Source organism: Babylonia areolata, chromosome 33, assembly GCF_041734735.1.
Source record: "Babylonia areolata isolate BAREFJ2019XMU chromosome 33, ASM4173473v1, whole genome shotgun sequence".
In the NCBI taxonomy this organism is placed as follows: domain Eukaryota; kingdom Metazoa; phylum Mollusca; class Gastropoda; order Neogastropoda; family Buccinidae; genus Babylonia; species Babylonia areolata.
Genome location: NC_134908.1, coordinates 8,329,692 through 8,351,120, shown reverse-complemented (window position 1 = coordinate 8,351,120; position 21,429 = coordinate 8,329,692). Strand labels below are relative to the sequence as shown.

Genomic DNA, 21,429 nt, shown 5'->3' with positions numbered 1-21,429 from the left:
AGCAGAAGAAGAAGTAGTAATGATAATAAGGTGAAAATCTCTGGCTTATTACGTAGTGTATACATTCTTCCATTACAGCTATGTACACAGCAGTAATAGCAATAGCAGCAGTAGCAGTAGTAGTAATGATGATAAGGTGAAGATCTCTGGCTTATTACGTAGTGTATACATTCTTCCATTACAGCTTTGTACACAGTTGTAATAGCAGTAGTAGCAGCAGCAGAAGAAGAAGTAGTAATGATAATAAGGTGAAAATCTCTGGCTTATTTCATAGTGTATACATTCTTCCATTACAGCTATGTACACAGCAGTAATAGCAATAGCAGCAGCAGCTGGAGTAGTAGTAATAATAATATGGTGAAGATCTCTGGCTTATTACGTAGTGTATACATTCTTCCATTACAGCTTTGTACGCAGTTGTAATAGCAGTAGTAGCAGCAGCAGAAGAAGAAGAAGTACAAATGATAATAAGGTGAAGATCTCTGGCTTATTTCATAGTGTATACATTCTTCCATTACAGCTATATACACAGCAGTAATAGCAATAGCAGCAGCAGCAGTAGTAGTAGTAATAATATGGTGAAGATCTCTGGCTTATTACGTAGTGTATACATTCTTCCATTACAGCTATGTACACAGCAGTAATAGCAATAGCAGCAGCAGCAGTAGTAGTAGTAATAATATGGTGAAGATCTGTGGCTTATTACGTAGTGTATACATTCTTCCATTATAGCTGTGTATGCAGTTGTAATATCAGTAGCAGCAGCAGCAAAAGTAGCAGTAATGATAATAATAATAATAATAATAATAAGGTGAAAATCTTTGGCTTATTACGTAGTGTATACATTCTTCCATTACAGCTTTGTACGCAGTTGTAATAACAGTAGTAGCAGCAGCAGCAGAAGAAGAAGTAGTAATGATAATAAGGTGAAAATCTCTGGCTTATTACGTAGTGTATACATTCTCCCATTACAGCTATGTACACAGCAGTAATAGCAATAGCAGCAGCAGCAGTAGTAGTAATAATGATAAGGTGAAAATCTCTGGCTTATTACGTAGTGTATACATTCTTCCATTACAGCTTTGTACGCAGTTGTAAAAACAGTAGCAGCAGCAGCAGCAAAAGTAACAGTAATGATGATAATAATAATAAGGTGAAAATCTTTGCCTTATTACGTAGTGTATACATTCTTCCATTACAGCTGTGTACACAGTGCCAGTAGTAATAGCAGTAGCAGCAGATAGCAGTAGTTGTAATACTGAGAGTAATAAAGTGAAGAACTGGCAAAAACATAGTTTATATGACAGTTTTCGCTTACGTCAACCTCACTTAATTTGTCTCACTGGGTAAGTCAATAATTCCCCCCCAGCCAGCAGCGTTCATTTCCTCAATAAATTTTCTTTGTTTCACACGATCTCATGTAAAAGGACTCACTGTATGCATTGACCAAATATTTGTGCGTCCCACTGAGGAAACATTTCCTCCCCAGTAAGTCGAGATTGATATCATGCCCTGGTCTGAAGCTGAAACCGCAAACATTGTGGAAAATGATACCACATAAAAGCCGGTGTTGGAGGGGAAAAACAACAACAACCCATTCCCTTTGTCTCTTTGAACTGGAATGCTTGACACTTCAAACACCATTTCACACAAACACACACAAGCACACGCGTGCATGCACACATTCATTCACGCGCGTACACACACACACACACACACACACAAGCACATGCATGCACACTCTCTCTCTCTCTCTCCCTCTCACACACACACACACACACACACACACACACACACACACACACACACACACACAAGCACATGCATGCATACACACACGCGCGCACACACACACACACACACACACACACCAGTACACACACACACACATATACCAAGGCACATACACTCGCACACACGCGCGCGCACACACACAAGCACACACACACACACACACACACACACACACACACACACACACACACAAACACACACATACTCACACACACACACACACACACACACACACACACACACACACACACTCACACACACACACACACACACACACACACACACACACACACATACTCACACACACACACAAATACACAAACACACACATTCACACACACACACACACACCAGTACATACACACACATACACCAAGGCACATACACACAAACACACAAACACACACACACACACACACACACACACACACACACACACACACACACACACACACACACACACCTGTTACATGCACATCCACATGCACACACGCAGAGCTGTCTGATTTGATATTCACCCTCTCTGAAGTAAACTTTAAACACTATCAGATACACAGTAGTCAGCGCAGTGTAAGAGAAGCAAACACGAGTTACGATTTATCATTTGAACATCAGTCTTTCTGATCAAACAGCCACACAGCAAAGGAAGACACGCATTCATTGAAACTGCAAAGGAAATCAAACAAAGGAAAAACTAACTTTTGAAAATGAAAATTTTTTATACATTTGCATATATATTCAGCGTGCTACAAAGACTTCAGAGAGACTACACAGCTCACAAACACACAAGCACACGCACGCACGCACACTCTCTCTCTCTCTCTCTCTCTCTCTCTCTCTCTCACACACACACACACACACACACACACACACACAAGCACATGCATGCATACAAACACGCACACACACACACACACACACACACACACACACACACACACACACACACACACACACACCAGTACATACACACAAACATACACCAAGGCGCACACACACACACACATACACACACACACACACAAATACACAAACACACACATACACACACACACACACAAACAAACACACACACACCCTTCACAAACACACACACAAACACCCCCCTCCCCCCCTACACAGCTCAGCATTTTTTGACATGTCCAACGCACGTGTCACGGTTCTGAGGTTTTGCAGCTGGTGCTAGTGTTTTTTTACAGGGTATTGAAAACAACAACAAATTAACCATTAAACATATGGAAAGGTAAATTAAACATGATCATAAATCAACAAAGAGGTGTGTATGTGTGTGTGTGTGTGTGTGTGTGTGTGTGTGTGTGTGACACAGCAACAATTAATTATGGGTGGTTTTTTTTGTGTTTTTTGGTGGTGGTGGACAGGTGTGTGGTGTTCAACAATCGAGGAAACGGAGGCGCCGACCTTTTGGTGAGTTCAGGATTTGTTCCTGGGTGCATGCACAATGCGATACAATGCTGTTCGATCTAGATGCTATTCAGTGCGATGCAAAACAATGCAAAGCAATGCAGTGCAGTGCAGTACAATGTAATGCAATGCTATTCAATGTTTTACAATATAATGCAATGCTGTACAATACAATACAATGCTATCAAATACAGTGCAATGCAATGCTATACAATACAATGCAATGCAATGCAAAACAGTACAATACAATACAATACAATGCAATGCCATAATATGCTTCACAACACAACACAACACAATACAATGCTTTACAATACAATGCTATGCAATGCAATGCAATGCAGTGCAATGCTTTACAATACAATGCTTTACAATACAATGCTTTACAATACTATACAATACAATGCAATGCAATGCAAAAAAGTACAATACAATATGATATGATATGATGCAGTATGATACAGTTTGCTATGATTTTTTTTTATGATAGTCAGTCGTGTCCGACTATGACCATCAGAACAGCAGAGGAAGCAACTGCTGTTTCCGACTATTTGGGCTAGAATTTGATTATAGTGGAGAGTGTCTTGCCCAAGTACATCCCCACTCTCTTGGCCAAGAGGGTTTTAGGACAGTCGGCGTTGGGATGGTTTCCAAAGGCCAACTAGCCCACAAGGCTGCAGCACTAAGAACCAGTGTAATTTTGCCTCCTAGTTTGAGAGTCATAGTCCTTCACAAAAGACTAAGCTGTAAATGGTTTCCAGTTGACTGGAGAAACCATTGATAATACAGCTCTCACTTTGCTGTTGGCCCAAATGTAAAACTTTTGTCAGTCTGTGATATAAGCCGAGTGTTGGGCTATGATATGATGCAGTATGATACAGTTTGCTATGATACGACACAACACAACACAACACAACACAACACAGTACAAAACAGTAAGATGCAATACAGTACAATACAATATACAATACAACACAATACGATACAATACAATACAATACAGTTCTATTCCAGACCTGAAGAACCGTCAGAGGCAGACAAACGCCAGCCATCAACTCTTTTAAACTTATTCTTGCCCTTTCTTCCCGACTAAGCGCGTGGGGTTACGCTGCTGGTCAGGCATCTGCTTGGCAGATGTGGTGTAGCGTACATGGATTTGACCGAACGCAGTGACGCCTCCTTGAGCTACTGATACTGATACTGATACTGATCTTCCTAAACACTGCTCAGGCATTGAATCCTAATTTATCAGACCCCCTTTTTTTTTTTCTTTTTCTTTTTTTCCCTCCCCAACTTTTCAACTAAATGTGAACATTAATTTGTAAGGAAAGGACCCTTGTTAAACTAGCAGGCAACTTTTTGAGTAAAGTACGGGTGCGGTTTTGAGATTGTTCGTGCACTTTTGCTTTGTTGTTGTCGTTGCAATTTTTTGTTTTATGAACATTGCAAGAGAATTGTGTTGCGCTGCTTTTGAAGTATTGATTAACTCTCTCCATACGAACGGCGAAAGAGACGACGTTAACAGCGTTTCACGCCAATTACCATCATCAAAATATTGCAAGCGGAAGGCTCTTATACTGAAGAGGTGAATGTTGACAAAGAATACCACAATTCTGACGACGGAAGCTAAAGGTTGGGTCATTCAGACACCCACTGGACATCCGAGGGGTCTGTGTAGAGGAGAAGAGAGGACTGGCCGTACTGAGTGAGTTAATCAAACTGTTCAGAGAGGTATAGTACGTTTCTTTTGATCTTGACACAACGGTATATTGAGCAAAATGGTGTAAACCTTGACACGCGAGGCAGTGTGTGAACGAAAACAACAAGAAGAGAAAGACACAACAAATCAAAAAAACCCAGCTTACCCTGAATGGTTAGAGCGTTGGACTTTCAATCTAAAGGTCACCCCTCCGAAAACGAAGTATGGCTGCCTACATGGCAGGGGTAAAAACGGTCATACACGTAAAAGCCCACTCGTGTGCGTACGAGTGAACGTGGGAGTTGCAGCCCACGAACGCAGAAGAAGAAGAATCTAAAGGTCCCGGGTTTGAATCTTAGTAACAGCGCCTGGTGGCCAAAGGATGAAGATTTTCCCCGATCTCGCAGCTCAACATATATGGAGTGATGACCCTGAATGGTTAGAGCGTTGGACTTTCAATCTAAAGGTCAGCCCCCCGAAAACGGAGTATGGCTGCCTACATGGCGGGGTAAAAACGGTCATACACATAAAAGCCCACTCGTGTGCGTACGAGTGAACGTGGGAGTTGCAGCCCACGAACGCAGAAGAAGAAGAAGAAGAAGAATCTAAAGGTCCCAGGTTTGAATCTCAGTAACAGCGCCTGGTGGCCAAAGGATGAAGATTTTTCCCGATCTCGCAGCTCAACATATATGGAGTGATGGCCTGGAGGTAACGCGTCCGCCTAGGAAGCGAGAGAATCTGAGCGCGCTGGTTCGAATCACGGCTCAGCCGCCGATATTTTCTCCCCCTCCACTAGACCTTGAGTGGTGGTCTGGACGCTAGTCTTTCGGATGAGACGATAAACCGAGGTCCCGTGTGCTAGCATGCACTTAGCGCACGTAAAAGAACCCACGGCAACAAAAGGGTTGTTCCTGGCAAAATTCTGTAGAAAAATCCACTGCGATAGGAAAAACAAATAAAACTGCACGCAGGAAAAAATACAAAAAAACAGGTGGCACTGTAGTATAGCGACGCGCTCTCTCTGGGGAGAGCAGCCCGAATTTCACACAGAAATACAAATAGAAATACAAAATACAAATACAAATATATGCAGACCTGCCAGTGCCTGAACCCTCTTTGCATGTATACGCACACAAAAGATCAAATACGTCACAGTAAAGATCCTGTCATCCATGTCGGCCTTCAGTGGGTTATGGAAGCAAGAACATACCCAGCAGGCACACCTCCGAAAATGGAATATGGCTGCCTACATGGCAGGGTAAATTAACCCCCGCCCCCCCCCCGCCCCCCTCCCCGATTATGCATGTAAAATGTTACATGTCTGTCTGAGTGTGTATGTGTGTGAGCCGGAAATCTGACTGAATTACACGGGAAACGAATGATGAGCACCCAGTCGGCTCTACCCAGGTAGGCAGCCTGTTGTGCAGATGACCCTTGAGTTTGTAAAGCGCTTAGAGCTTGGTTTCCAACTGAGGATCACTCACTCACTCATTCCATCGACTGCTGGGGTCGTTGGGGGGACATGAGGAAGATGTCAAGAGCTCGCCACGCCGTTCTGTTCGCAGTTGTCGTGAGGAGATCTGGCATCGTCATTTTGGTCCATTCCTTGACGTTGTCGGACCAGCTCTTTCTCTGCTGCCCCCGTCTGCGCCCTCCCTCTACAGTCCCTTGCAGGATGGTTTTGGAGAGGGTGTTATGTCGTATGACGTGACCAAACCATGCCATCTTCCGTCGTTTGACAGTCGCCAGCAGTGGTTCTTGGGGCCCAACAAGGTTGCTGACCAGGTTCCACACATAGTCATTGGTCTTGTGCTCCTTGTAGGAGATGTGTAGTAGTCTCTTCAAGCGCTTGGTTTCGAATGCTGGGATTCTTCTTTCTGTTTCTGCCATCAGTGCCCATGTCCCACATCCATATAAGAGGATGGAGACCACCAGTGACTGAGGACAGGCGCTATATATATAAGTATCCATATCATTCATTTATTCTTCTTTTTTTTCTCTCTCTCTTTTCCTCCAGACTCCTCGAACATACTGCGCGTCCAACACGGAGGACATGGAGTGTGTGGTGAACCACATCAAGGCACAGCTTCCCGACGCCCCGGTCATGGGGGTAGGGGTGTCTCTGGGAGGGTAGGTGCCTGGGTGGGGGGTGGGGTGGGGATGTGAGGGGGGTGGGTGGATGGGTGTATGTATGTGTGTGTCTGTGTCTCTGTGTGTGTGTGTGTGTGTGTCTTTTGTGTAGTCTCAGGTGTTGGTGGGTGGAGGTTGTTGTGGGCTGCTGCACAAAAAAGTCATCTACTTCAGATCATTGATGCTAAAAGGACAACAAATGTGTTACTTGATGACTCATGTGACCTCTTTTAAGTAAATGACGTATTACATGGTTATGATGTAGGACTTGTAATTTAAAAAAAAAAAATTAAATAAGATAAAAAACGATTAAAAAAAACCTTACTTCTTCTGCTGAAGAAAGATTCAGAAGAGATCGTTGCAATACAACGTCAGTGTAAAAAAAAGGCCAACGATTGTTTAATTTTTCTTGTTCGAAGAGGCTTTCTGTGTAATTTATTTCATGCAGCCAAGACAATTTGGTTAAAGTTAAGTAATGTTGCAAAGGTGAGCAACATATTCTAATCTATCTTGAGGTTTAATACCAGAATAATACTATCATCATTTATGTTGTGTTTCACATAGTTTGTGTTCTGTTTCTGATAGTTACCGGTATGTTATTTTAATTGTTTATGTTTAATTTTGGTGTAAAATACTATTGCTGTTATATAATATCCTCCGTTCCCTAAAAGGGTGAAATGGTTCAGTATTCTTGATTCTTGTGTGTGGTTTAATGATCCTGTTCAGTGACCTGCCAGTGTGACTGGACTGATTTCATAATGTTCTTGTTCAGTTCTGTGGGAGGGTAATTACGTTTGTGACTGTGTGTGTGTGTGTGTGTGTGTGTGTGTGTGAGTGTGTGTGTGTGTGCATGTGTGTGTGTGTGTGTGTGTGTGTGTGTGTGTGTTGGGACAGAGAGCTTGTGCCCGTGGGTGTCAACATTCACACGTCTTTGGAGCAGGGGAATGAGATCAAAATGTGACCATACAAGCATACTTGGGGTAGGGGGATAAGGTGGGGGAATTTGAATGGGCGTCTGTGTGCATGCATGGATGTATACTTTTGTGACTCTGTGTGTGTGTGTGTGTGTATGTGTGTGTGTGCGTGTGTGTGCGTGTGTGGTTTAATGATCTGGTTCAGTGACCTGACAGTGTGACTTAACTGATTTCATAATGTTCCTGTTCAGTTCTGTGGGAGGGTAATTACTTTTGTGACTCTGTGTGTGTGTGTGTGTGTGTGTGTGTGAGTGTGTGTGTGTGTGTGTTGGGAGAGAGAGCTTGTGCCCGTGGGTATCAACATTCACACGTCTTTGGAGCAGGGGAATGAGATCAAAATGTGACCATACAAGCATACTCTGGGTAGGGGGATGAGGTGGGGGAATTTGAATGGGCGTCTGTGTGCATGCATGGATGTATACTTTTGTGACTCTGTGTGTGTGTGTGTGTGTGTGTGTGTGTGTGTGTGTGTGTGTGTGTTGGGAGAGAGAGCTTGTGCCCGTGGGTGTCAACATTTACACGTCTTTGGAGCAGGGGAATGAGATCAAAATGTGACCATACAAGCATACTTGGGGTAGGGGGATAAGGTGGGGGAATTTGAATGGGCGTCTGTGCGCATGCATGGATGTATACTTTTGTGACTCTGTGTGTGTGTGTGTGTGTGCGTGTGTGTGTATGTGTGTGTGTGCGTGTGTGTGTGTGTGTGTGGTTTAATGATCTGGTTCAGTGACCTGCCAGTGTGACTTAACTGATTTCATGATGTTCTTGTTCAGTTCTGTGGGAGGGTAATTACTTTTGTGACTTTGTGTGTGTGTGTGTGTGTTGGGGATTGGGGGTGGGGGGGATGGGAGGAGGATATTGAAGGGTAGGAGCGAGATAGAGGTGGGGGGGCAAAATGTAAAGTGTTTTGAGCAGTATTTCTTGGGAAAAGAAATCGCTATATGTCTAGAAGTAGTGGTGGTAGTCGTAGTAGTAGTAGTAGTAGTATCATAAGTACTATATTATTATTGTTATTATTATTATTATTGCTATTTTTTCATTTTATTTATCTGACAAAGTGTGACGCACTGATCTCACAGTGATTCTTTTCAGTGAAATATATATAAATACTATGTTTTATCATCGTTATCATCATTGCTTTTGTTATCATTATCATCATCATCATCATCATCACCATCATTGTTGTTATGATCATTTTCATCACCATCATCAACATAATCATTGTTATTATTAATATCACTGTCATCATCATCATCATTGTTAATGTGATCATTGTCATCACCATCATCAGCATAATCGTCATCATTGTTATTATTAATATCACTGTCATCATCATTGTTAATATAATCGTTGTCATCACCATCATCAGCATAATCGTCATCATTGTTATTATTGATATCACTATCATCATCATCATTGTTGTTCATATGATCATTGTCATCACCACCATCAGCATAATCGTCATCATTGTTATTATTGATATCACTATCATCATCATTGTTAATATAATCGTTCTCATCACCATCATCAACACAATCGTCATAATTGTTATCATTAATATCACTATCAACATCATCATCATTGGTGACATAATCATTGTCATCACCATCATCAACATAATCATCTGTGTTATTACTATCATCACCATCATCAACATCATCATCATCATCATCATCATCATCAACATCATGATCTTTATCATCATCATCATCATCATCATCATCACTATCATCATCAACATCAACACCATCATCATCATCATCATCACTATCATCATCAACATCAACACCATCATCATCATCATCAATATACTACCAGTACTACTACTACAACTACTTATTATTATTACTATTCTTCTTATTATTATTGTTATTCTTATTATTATCGGTCACATGACATCATGACATCAGCACTCTATGTTATAAATGTATTCACATATCTGCCCCTTCCTATCTCTGTGGCTGCCTTCACCTCTACACTCCATCTCGCTCTCTACAATCAGCTTCGGATCCACTCTGTTTACGCATACCCAGATTCAAACACTGGACCGTTGGCCGCCGTTCTTTCTCTGTCTCTGGGCCTTGCAATTGGAATGAACTTCTTCTTTCTCTTTGTCAGGTCTCCGCAGTCAGCTCTTTCAAGTCTGGTCTTAAAACCCACCTCTTCCCAAAACAGCCTCCCTTCCCTGCCTCTTCCTTGCCTTCAGTTTTAGAGTTACGCATGCGTGTGAATGACTGGTGCGAAAGCGCTTTGATTTGTCTCTGCACAAGATTCAGCACTATATGAATATAATAACAAGAGAGGCAAGGCCTTCAAGACTCATTTGTGATACACTTTAAAAAAAATATGCAGTTTGCATATAATTAGGCTTCATTTTTTATTTTTTTGTGCCCATCCCAGAGGTGCAATATTGTTTTAAACAAGATGACTAAAAAGAACTGAATTTTTCCTATTTTTATGCCTAATTTGGTGTCAACTAACAAAGTATTTGCAGAGAAAATGTCAATGTTAAAGTTTACCACGGACACACACACACACACACACACAACCGAACACCGGGTTAAAACATAGACTCACTTTGTTTCCACAAGTGAGTCAGTTCTTATTATAAAACATGTCCCGCTGATTTCAACAGCATGATCCTGTTCAACTACCTGGCGGCCACGGGCAAGGAGGCGCGGCTGTGTGCGGCCATGTGCGTCTCGGTGGCCTGGAACGTGTTCGAGTCCTGCATGTCCCTAGGAGAAGCCGCTCAACTTGCTCTTCTTCAACCGCTACCTGGCCCGGCTGCTGGTCAAGATGTTCCGGGAGTCAGTGTCTTTGTGTTGTCTTCAGTTTAACGTCTATTCACTAGAAGTGTTTTTTTAGACGGAAAGGAGTCAAGTAGTGGATAAAGGAAAGGGAGTGCATGTGAATATTAGTAGTGTAAAAAAAAGTGTTCATGTTATGTATCAGAGGGAAGGTAGATTATTATAAGAAAAAAAGTCTAAAGAGATTGTGGTGTGTATTGAATGAGATGTCATGGTGGGGGGGTGGGAGTGTGAGTGTGTGTGTGGGGGGGAGAGAATATGTATATGCATATCAACAAGTATTAACCTACAACAATGTAAATATAAATAACAACATTAATTAATTGTAATACATCAAAGGAGGATACCAACTGGACTGGAGTTTAAAATTTCCGAGAAAACATTCTAAGCAATGAATAATCATTCAAAATCTTTTGTGTCTTTGTGTGTGTGTGGGTGGGTGGGTGGGTGGGTGTGTGGGTGGGGTGTGGGGTGCAGGTATATGTGTGACTGAAGGCTGACTGAACGGCACAGGAAACGAATGATGAGCGCAGCTCTCGGTGATGACTCTTCCCTGGTAGTCAGCCTGTAGTGCACAGGAGCTTAGAGCTTGGTCTCTGACCAAGGATAGGTGGTTTGTAAGTATCCATTATCAATCAAACAAAAATAGTCCAGGGCTTCTTCTTCTTCTTCTGCTTCTTCTTCTTCTTCTTCCGCGTTCGTGGGCTGCAACTACCACGTTCACTTGTATATGCGCGAGTGGGCTTTTACGTGTATGACTCATTTTTTAACCCGCCATGTAGGCAGCCATACTCTGCTTTCGGGGGTGTGCATGCTGGGTATGTTCTTGTTTCCATAACCCATCAAACGCTGACATGGATTACAGGATTTTTAACGTGCGTATTTGATCTTTTGCTTGCATATACACACGAAGGGGGTTCAGGCACTGGCAGGTGTGCACATATGTTGACCTGGGAGATCGTAAAAATCTCCACCCTTTACCCACCAGGCGCCGTCACCGTGATTCGAACCCGGGACTCTCGGATTGAAAGTCCAACGCTTTAACCATTCGGCTACTGCACCTCGGTTTATATCACAGATTGACACAAGTTTACATTTGGGCCAACAGCAAAGTGAGAGCTGTATTATCAATGGTTTCTCCAGTCAATGGGAAACCATTTACAGCTTAGTCTTTTGTGAAGCCATACTCCGCTTTCGGGGGTGTGCATGCTGGGTATGTTCTTGTTTCCATAACCCACCAAACGCTGACATGGATTACAGGATCTTTGACGTGCGTATTTGATCCTCTGCTTATGTATGCACACAAAAATGGGGGTTCAGGTACTAGCAGGTCTGCACATATGTTGATCTGGAAGATCGGAAAAAAACTCCACCCTTTTACCCACCAGGCGCCGTTACAGAGATTCAAACCTGGGACCCTCAGATTGAAAGTCCAACGCTTAAGCCACTCGGCTATTGTGCCCGTCTGTTTGTGCCACATAAGTACAGTATATTAATATTATTATTATTAATTCCATTCCGTCTGTGTTTCAGCAACATCCATATCTTTGAACAGCATTTGGATGTGGACCATGTCTTAGAGGTGAGAATGAATATACACAACCCTCTCCATTTTATTATGTGTTATATGTACATGAGTGTGTGTGTGTATGTGCATGTGTGTGTGTGTGTATGCATGTGTGTGTATTTGTGTGTGTGAGTGTGTGTGTGTATCTGTATGTGTGTGTGTGTATATATACCTGTACCCATTTGTGTGTGTGTATGTATGTATGCTGTGTGTGTGTGTGTGTGTGTGCATGTGTGTGTATCTGTATGTGTGTGTTTGTTTGTGCATGTGTGTGTGTGAGTGTTTGTGAGAGTGTTTGTGTATCTGTTTGTGTGTGTGTGCTTATACCTGTACCCATTTGTGTGTATACATGTATGCATGTGTGTGTGTATGTGTGTATGTTTGTGTGTATGCATGTGTCTTTATGTGTGTGCATCTGTAAGTGTGTGTGTATATATGTGCACGTGTGTGTATGCCTGTAGTATATACATATGTGTGTGTGTGTGTCTGTGTGGGTGTGTATGTGTGTGTATGCATGTACCTATGTGTGTGTGTGTGTGTGTGTGTGTACGTGCCTGTATTTCTCTGCTTGAGTTACACATGTGTTTGGATGTGGTGGAGATTTAGTTCCAAACAGGAGCCCTAACCATTGCAGAGGTCATTGAGTATTGATTTGATTTACTGACCCAATGACCGTTAAAAAAAAAAAAAAAAAAAAAAAAAAAAAAAAAAAATATATATATATATATATATATATGGAAATTAACAAATAATGAGGCCAGGAGATGAAATGATTAACAAATAATAAAGAGTGGTAACTCTCCTATTGAAAAACCAACCGAGGCAACCATGTGTTTGTTCTGTATTGTCCTGTGTGGCTTGTTCAGGATTAAAGAGGCTATGCCAGTCTTGAATAAAAGCTCATTTGTGTTTGCATATTTCATCTGTCTTTGCTGCTGTGTGCACATGTCAGATGATCGGTATAGGGACAAGCCCGGCGCTTCCTTTTTTTTTTTTGAGGGAGTGCCTGGGTTTGTTCCAGTGTACCTTATATTTACCTGTATGCTAGCTGAATCGGTAGTGTAAGCAGCACTGACTTGAATTTGTGTACCTTGTGAATGGAGAGAGTTACCACTCTTTACTATATGTATTTGTATTTCTTTTTATCACTTCAGATTTCTCTGTGTGAAATTCGGGCTGCTCTCCCCAAGGAAAGCGCGTCGCTACACTACAGCGCCACCCATTTTTTTGTATTTTTTCCTGCGTGTAGTTTTTTTTTTATTTGATTTTCCTATTGAAGTGGATTTTTCTACAGAATTTTGCCAGGAACAACCCTTTTGTGGCCATGGGTTCTTTTACATGTGCTAAGTGCATGCTGCACACGGGACCTCGGTTTATCGTCTCATCCGAATGACTAGCGTCCAGACCACCACTCAAGGTCTAAGTGGATGGGGAGAAAATATCAGCGGCTGAGCCGTGATTCGAACCAGCGCGCTCAGATTCTCTCGCTTCCTAGGTGGACGCGTTACCTCTTGGCCATCACTCCACTTGATTCACTGACCCAACAGCTGTAAAAAAATATATGTATATATGGGACCACTAACCTGTCAATGCCTGGGTCTCTGCAGAATGGTTTTCCTGAGTATTCTGCAATTATTGTCAGGTTTTTTTTACGTGCACTAAGTGCATTCTGCACACGGAACCTCGGTTTATCGTCTCATCTGAATGACTAGCGTCCAGACCACCACTCAAGGTCTAGTGGAGGGGGAGAAAATATCGGCGGCTGAGCCAGCGCGCTCAGATTCTCTCGCTTCCTAGGTGGACGCGTTACCTCTTGGCCATCACTCCGCTTGATTCACTGACCCAACAGCTGTAAAAAAAAAATATATGTATATATATAGGACCACTAACCTGTAGCCACTCTAATGTCTTCAGAGCAACACAATCCGTGAGTTCGATTCTCGCTGCACCACCAAGCTGTTTGGCTACGAGACGTGTGATGATTACTACAAGGAGGCGTCACTGCACGAGAAAGTTCACGCTCTGCACGTGCCTGTGCTGACTCTGAATGCCGCTGATGACCCGTTCTCTCCTCTGCATGGTATGTTGTGTGTGTGTGTGTGTGTTTGGGGGCAGGAGGGGGGGGTGCGAGGGGTGCGGGGAGGGGGGTAGGGGGGGTTGTGTGTATGTGTGTGTTTGTGAAGGGTGTGTGTGTGTGTGTTTGTGAAGGGTGTGTGTGTGTGTTTGTGAAGGGTGTATGTGTAGTGTGTGTGTGTGTGTGTGTGAAGGGTGTGTGTGTGTGTTTGTGAAGGGTGTGTGTGTGTGTGTAGGGTGTGTATGTGTGTGTTTGTGAAGGGTGTGTGTGTGTGTGATGGGTGTGTTTGTGGGTGTTTGTGAAGGGTGTGTGTGTGTGTGTGTAAAGGGTGTGTGTGTGTGTGACTGTGTGTGTGAGAAGGTATGCACGTGTGGGTGTTTATTCTGTGACACAGAAGATACAAAAATACTTTATTATCTCTGAATGTGAAGTGGTTGACACATATGCTGATGAATTTTAATCTAAATTTTGATCTGAAACATTTGAATATTTTAGTGAACACCATACACTGATCTTGATTTATGTTTTGATGATAATGATAATCATAATAAATAGTACATATGTGCACAAGCTCCTCACATAAGCGCCTCACAAAATGGGCTCTGAGCACCTCACTTGAAAATACACACGGATACATATGATGACATGAGAAAAAATTAACTGTGAGTTTTGATAGTTTCAGAATTTGTAATTTGCTGGTAGTATTTTTTTTATTGTGTTCTGTTTACGATTGTGTGCTATGACTTATGTGTGTGCGTGCGCATGTGCTTGTGTGTATTGTGTGTGTGTGTGTTGGGGGGGGGGGAATGATGAATAGTTTTCGTGATGTTTGGTATCTTGTGTTCAGTTTTTCCTTTTTAATATTTACCTGTGTGTTCTATCTGTAAACGTCTAGGGCTTACTTTCAAGATTAGGCGTAAATGCTCATAATTATAATAATAATGATAATAATAATAATAATAATGGTAACACCAGAGCAATATTACAGTTTGCAATAGGAGTGATCACATCGAAAAAGCACAAAGTATGCCTTACACACACACACACACACACACACACACACATACACACACACACATATATATATATACATGCACATGCATACATACATATATATGCACAAAACACACATGCATGCACACTAAAAAAAAAAGTCACTTACACACATGTGTGCATGCACAAAACACATACACAGACACACACACACACACACACACACACACACACACACACACAGAGTCATCCATCTAATATCACTTAACAGTGAAAAGACATTAAACTAAAGAAAGAAAACACACACACACACACACACACACACACACACACACACACACACACACTCACAGAGATGACTATGCTTCAATGTATCATTACATGCAGTGCAACACAACACATGACATTATGTGAGTTTTCTGCACACACACACACACACACACACACACAGACACGTACACCCCCTAACCCCCACCCCCTCCACACCCACCCACCCACACAAATCCACCTTTCTAAACCCATCCACCAACCACACTCTCTGTCCCCACCCACCAGCCATACCGGTGGAGGACGCTCTGCAGAACGACCACATCGCCATGGTCATCACCTCCCACGGGGGTCACATCGGCTTCCTAGAGGGCGCCGTGCCCAGGGGGAAGAACTACATGTATCGCTGGTACACCCAGTTCGTGGACGCCGTCTTCAAGCATGGCGTCAAAGACGAATGATGGGAACGAACGAACGAACGAACGAACGAAGGAGAAAGGCAGGATCTTGGTTTCTTGGGGGGCTGGCTGGTAGTTGTGGGAGAGAGAGAGAGAGAGAGATTGTTGGAAGTCGGTCGCAGAAGTTCGCTTGCTTCTCTCTCTCTCGCTCGCTCGCTCCGTGCACCTACTACTACACACACAACACACCAACCACCACCCTCGCTGTGCTGCTCTGCCTCACTCTGCTCTTCATAGTCATGACATTGAATTCAGTCTTTCAGTTGTTTGTTTGAGGGGTGGGTTTTTGGGGGGGGGGGGTTTGGGGGGGGGGGGGGGGGGGGAAGAGGGAGGGGCAGAGTGTGATTTTGTTGTTGTTGTTGTTATTGTTGTTGTTGGTATTTATGTGACATGGCTTCAACAGTTTTTGAATGGCAAGGGGGAGGGGGGGGGCGGGGAGGGGTGGTGAAGGAGGGGTTGGACGTTGTTGGTGTAAAAAAAAAAAAAAAAAAAACCCAACAAAAACCCCAGCCTCTCTGTTTGTTTGTTGTTATGGGTGGGCGCGAGCGTTGATTGGTTGGTTGGTCGGTTGGTTGTTTTGGTTGGTTGTTTTGGTTGGTTGTTTGATTCACAACAGAGTCACTGATATGATTTGGTTGTTGGTTGTTGATGCTTCATGTAAACAGATTTTTTTGTTGTTGTTTTTTTTTGTTTTGGGTGGGGTTTTTTTTTTTCTTTTTTTTTCTTTCTTCTCTCTTGGCCACGTGGTGTGTTGTAGTAATACAGTTTGGCTGGAAGGGAGATTACCTGAGGGGGTACCATTCAGAGACTGGCCCCCCCCCACCCCCCCCCAAAAAAAAAGACAACAACGAGTGGCGGTTCTTCTTCGTCTCTATCGTTGCTGTCCCTACAGTGCTAGAGGAGGGTAGATATCTAGATTATATGCTGTGGTCATGTCATCTACAAGATCAAACAAAGAGAGTCATTTATCATGTTTGCTTTAATTGTTGCTTGACAGAGCTTGACAAAACAAAATGATAGAGAGACTTGGTTTTTTTTGGTTTTTTTAAATGTTTTTACGCATTGTTTGACAATCACACGTCTTTCCATGAACAACACCTGTACGTACTGGCTGGCCGGTCCACCTTTGCTGCTTTCTGTGGGCAAACCTGGGCTGGGATGTATAAGCGAACTTAAAAAAAATTAAAGGTTGGGCAGGAAAACTAAACTGAGCATCCAGTTATTCAGACGAGACGATTAACTCTCTCCGGACGAAGGAATGCTCACGCATTCCTACACAAAACGTATTCGGATTCGGACGAAGGAATGGAATAGCATTCTCCGAAAGTAAAATTCCATCATGCACTGTACACGTGATTTTGTGATTAGTCAAGCAGAGTGCGCTATTCTGGGTCACTCCACAATCGAACGGTATGATTGGTCAGCCTGGGATGTGTGGCCCGTCTTGCACACACGCTGACAAAGTCACTGACCGGTCGTCTGCTCGCGTGCCAGCCTGTTAGCAAAGCGGGCTCTTCTCAGAATGTTGTGAAGTGAACAAGGCAGTGACGGCAACGTTTTAGGGTTGCCGAAGTACTTGAAATGCTACAAACTGAAGGGTGGGACATTGAAGAGGTGGATGAAGACGAAGAAGAAAGCGAATTTAATGCAGAAAGCGAGCATGGGTATGGTGATTCGGGGTGAAAAATTGGCAGTATTTTCTACATATGGCAAAACTGTAAAAATAAGATGAGAAATTTGATTTTTTTTTTTTTATGTAATAGCTCAACACGTAATAAACCAGTTCTGAAAGTTTCATTTTCTTACACAGTATTTTGTATTTTTTGTAATTTTTTTCCAAACCCTTACAAATGGGCCGTCTGTGGGGAAAAGCAAGGGAGAAAACTTGTTGTCCCGAGTGAGTTAACCAAGGTCCGATGTGCAGCACGCACTTTGCATACAGAAAAAGAAGCCACAGTTGTGTAAAATGTTGTCCTGTGACAAAATTCTTCTGAAGAAATCCTTTCTCATCGGTACACAATAACATATGCATGCAGTCAAGGCCTGACGAGCGATTTCGGTTACGTTGCTGGTCGGGCATCTGCGTCTGCTAAGCAGATGTAGTGTGGCATATAAGGATTTGCCTGAATGCAGTGACGTCTCCTTGAGAAACAGAAATATGAAAGTGAAGGTCACTGCCCCAAATGTCCATATAAGGATGTTGGACCTTTAACCCTTTAAGATCGCTTTATGCAAACCAAGCCTCGGTGTGTGTGTGTGTGTGCACAACAAAGGTTGGTGGAGGAGTTTGTTTCAGTGTCTGATGTCTGTTGTCTTTTTTTTTTCTTTTTTTTTTTTTTTTCTTTTTGTCTTCTGTGTGGGCAGCAAGGGGTACAACTCAAAGTAAAATGATTTTTTGTTGAAGTTCCTTTTTTTTTCCTTGTTGTTTTTGTTGAATTTCCATTTTGCAGGAACCACGTATATGATGTATCTTCAGATCATTCAACCCTTGACTGCTGAAAAGAGATCAGTATGGCATGATTTTTTTTTTTTTTTTTTTTTTTTTTTTTTTTATGTGCCAAGTTAGTGAACTGCTTTTGTTGTGTACCAATACTTCTCAATGGTGTTGTTTGAATTTTGCTGAAAAATTGTATGTATAATGCAGATGCGGATGTTTTATTCAATACAGGCCATGGCCCCTCATGAAGGGGTGGTGTAAACAAACATTACACAGGTAATGAATTTAGATATGTAAAACAACACAGTTATTACCTGAAAATGAGAAAGACAGTCATTATCTGCATTTAGTCTTGCTCACGCAGAAGAACAATAAAGGGGCAGAATAAACATACACTCAACTGCATATTACATTTTTAATCTTTAAGGCTTTTATACAAGTAAATTGCTAGCTGTTCCTTAGTGGATGACTATATTTTTTTTTTCATGTATAATGCGATCCTAAGAGGAAAAAGTGCAAGAGAAGAATTTTGGGCTTGTGACATCTTGACGTGTAAGCGCTCTGACTTCATGTCACTGAGGGGACAGCAGTCTTTCATTCCTGACAGCGGCAGTCAATGGGTTAAAGCCCTACACTGCATCTGTTGAGCCTTGAAGGGACATTAACGATGATTAATCACTAGGGACAGAATAGGTTAAAGGATGAATTTAAATGATAAATACAATGGGATCAAGAAAGGATTCATCAAACACCAAGAGGTTGTGCTTTAATCTGTTCTCTTGTTTTTTTTGTGTTTTTTTTTCATTGCAGTATGGATGTGTGCAACTCTGTGTGTGTGTGTGCATTCATCATTGAAATGTAGGTCAACAGTATAAGATGCCACGGAACAAATTTCAGAGGTGACCAGTTACATTCAATCAGAACACTGTTATGGTTGAAGAAGCAGCAAAAGAAAATGAAAAAAACAAAAAACAAAACACATCAAGAGGGAGATGAGAAAGACAGGTGGAAAAAACCCAAGAAGACGACAGCTGATTTTTCAACTAATGCAAGAATATCAATTTTGTTAGTATGGTAGAAAAAAAAAGTTTGGACAAATTTGAAATTAAAAAACATTGCAAATTTGAAAATAAACAATATCACAAATTTGAAACAAGAAAACATCGTAAATTCAAGGTATCACAAATTTGAAATAAAAGAACATCACAAATATGAATTGTAGAACTTCACAAATTTGAAATTTAAATTTTGCAGTGAAAGAACTGCACAGGTTTGAACGAATAAAGAACACCACAATTTTGAAACTTAAGAACATCAATGAATTTGAAATATCTCAAACTCGAAATTAAAGAGCATTACATATTTAAAATGAAAGAACCTCACAGATTAAAAATTTTATATGTATGAAATATACTGGCTCTTAGTGCTGCAGCCTTGGGGGCTAGTTGGTCTTTGGGCACCATCCCAACGCCGACTGTCCTAAAACCCTCTTGGCTGAGAGAGTGGGGATGTGACTTGGGCAAGACCCTCTCCACTAAAATCAAATTCTAGCCCAGACAGTCGGGACAGCAGTTGCCTCCTCTGCTTGTGATAGTCGGACGTGAGTGACTGTCATACTTACATACATACTAGTCTAGTCTACCCTGTACTAGAGTTAATGTCTAGTCCCTGAAGACAGTATATAAAATAAACTACAAGTATTTGTTTTGATTGGGGTTGTTTTTTTTCAAACTCAGCAAAATCTTTCTTTTTTTTTCTTTCTTTTTTCTTTTTTTAAGATAGTGAATAAAATAAACTGCAAGTATTTGTTTTGATTGGGTTTTTCAAACTCAGCAAAATCTTCTTTTTTAAAGATAATGAATAAAATAAACTACAAGTATTTGTTTTGATTGGGTTTTTCAAACTCAGCAAAATCTTCTCTCTTTTTTTAAAAAATTTTTATTTTAAAGATAGTGAATAAAATAAACTACAAGTATTTGTTTTGATTGGGTTTTTCAAACTCAGCAAAATCTTTTTTTTAAGATAGTGAATAAAATAAACTACAAGTCTTTGTTTTGATTGGGTTTTTCAAACTCAGCAAAATCGTTTTTTTTTAAAAAGGTGAATAAAATAAACTACAAGTATTTGTTTTCATTGGGTTTTTTCAAACTCAGCAAAATCGTTTTTTTTTTAAAAGGTGAATAAAATAAACTACAAGTATTTGTTTTCATTGGGTTTTTTCAAACTCAGCAAGATTTTTATTTTATTTTTTTTTTTAAGATAGTGAATTGAATAAACTACAAGTATTTGGGTTTTTTTGTTTTTTGTTTTTTAACTCAGTAAAATCTTTTTTTTTAATCCTTAATTTATTTGAAAATATGTTGTATGAATCTTACATTGTCAGTTTGTAAGTTGACTGAATGTCTTGAAATATGCCCCAAGGCGTTTGATGATAAATATGTGTCAAACGCAACATGAATTTGGTGCTAGTGCTTTGTTGGTTTCAGTTGTTTAATGTTTCATTGTTTGCCCTTTCATTTGTTTGGAATCATCCAGTATGAGTCTACTCCTCCTTCTTTGTTCTTTGTATTGTTTTCAGTGTAATATAAATGCAAAATCTTTGTAGCATTTTTTCTTGCATTGTACATGGTAATTCCTTGGAACGTTTGGTCAGCCACTTGAAACATTTCTAAACATGAATGTGGGAAAAAAAAAAAAAAAACTCCCCAAAAATCTGAAACTGACTGAAGAATTCATCTGTTTGTTAACTCACAGGGTATCATTTCCCATGACGGTTTCAGATTTGTTACTTTAACTTGCATAAT

At 41.3% G+C, this 21,429-nt stretch overlaps 1 protein-coding gene across 1 annotated transcript in view; it reads left to right on the top strand.

The window, feature by feature from the left end:
* The window catches only part of LOC143277010 (phospholipase ABHD3-like), a 37,065-nt gene extending 20,620 nt beyond the window's left edge, over positions 1-16,445 (top strand). Inside the window, 7 exon segments of the mRNA XM_076581724.1 lie at positions 3,174-3,219; positions 6,933-7,045; positions 10,655-10,760; positions 10,762-10,829; positions 12,363-12,411; positions 14,311-14,476; positions 16,019-16,445. Coding sequence (XP_076437839.1) covers positions 3,174-3,219; positions 6,933-7,045; positions 10,655-10,760; positions 10,762-10,829; positions 12,363-12,411; positions 14,311-14,476; positions 16,019-16,191 — 721 coding nt within the window. The 3' untranslated portion in view covers positions 16,192-16,445.
* The last annotated feature ends 4,984 nt before the right edge of the window (positions 16,446-21,429 follow it).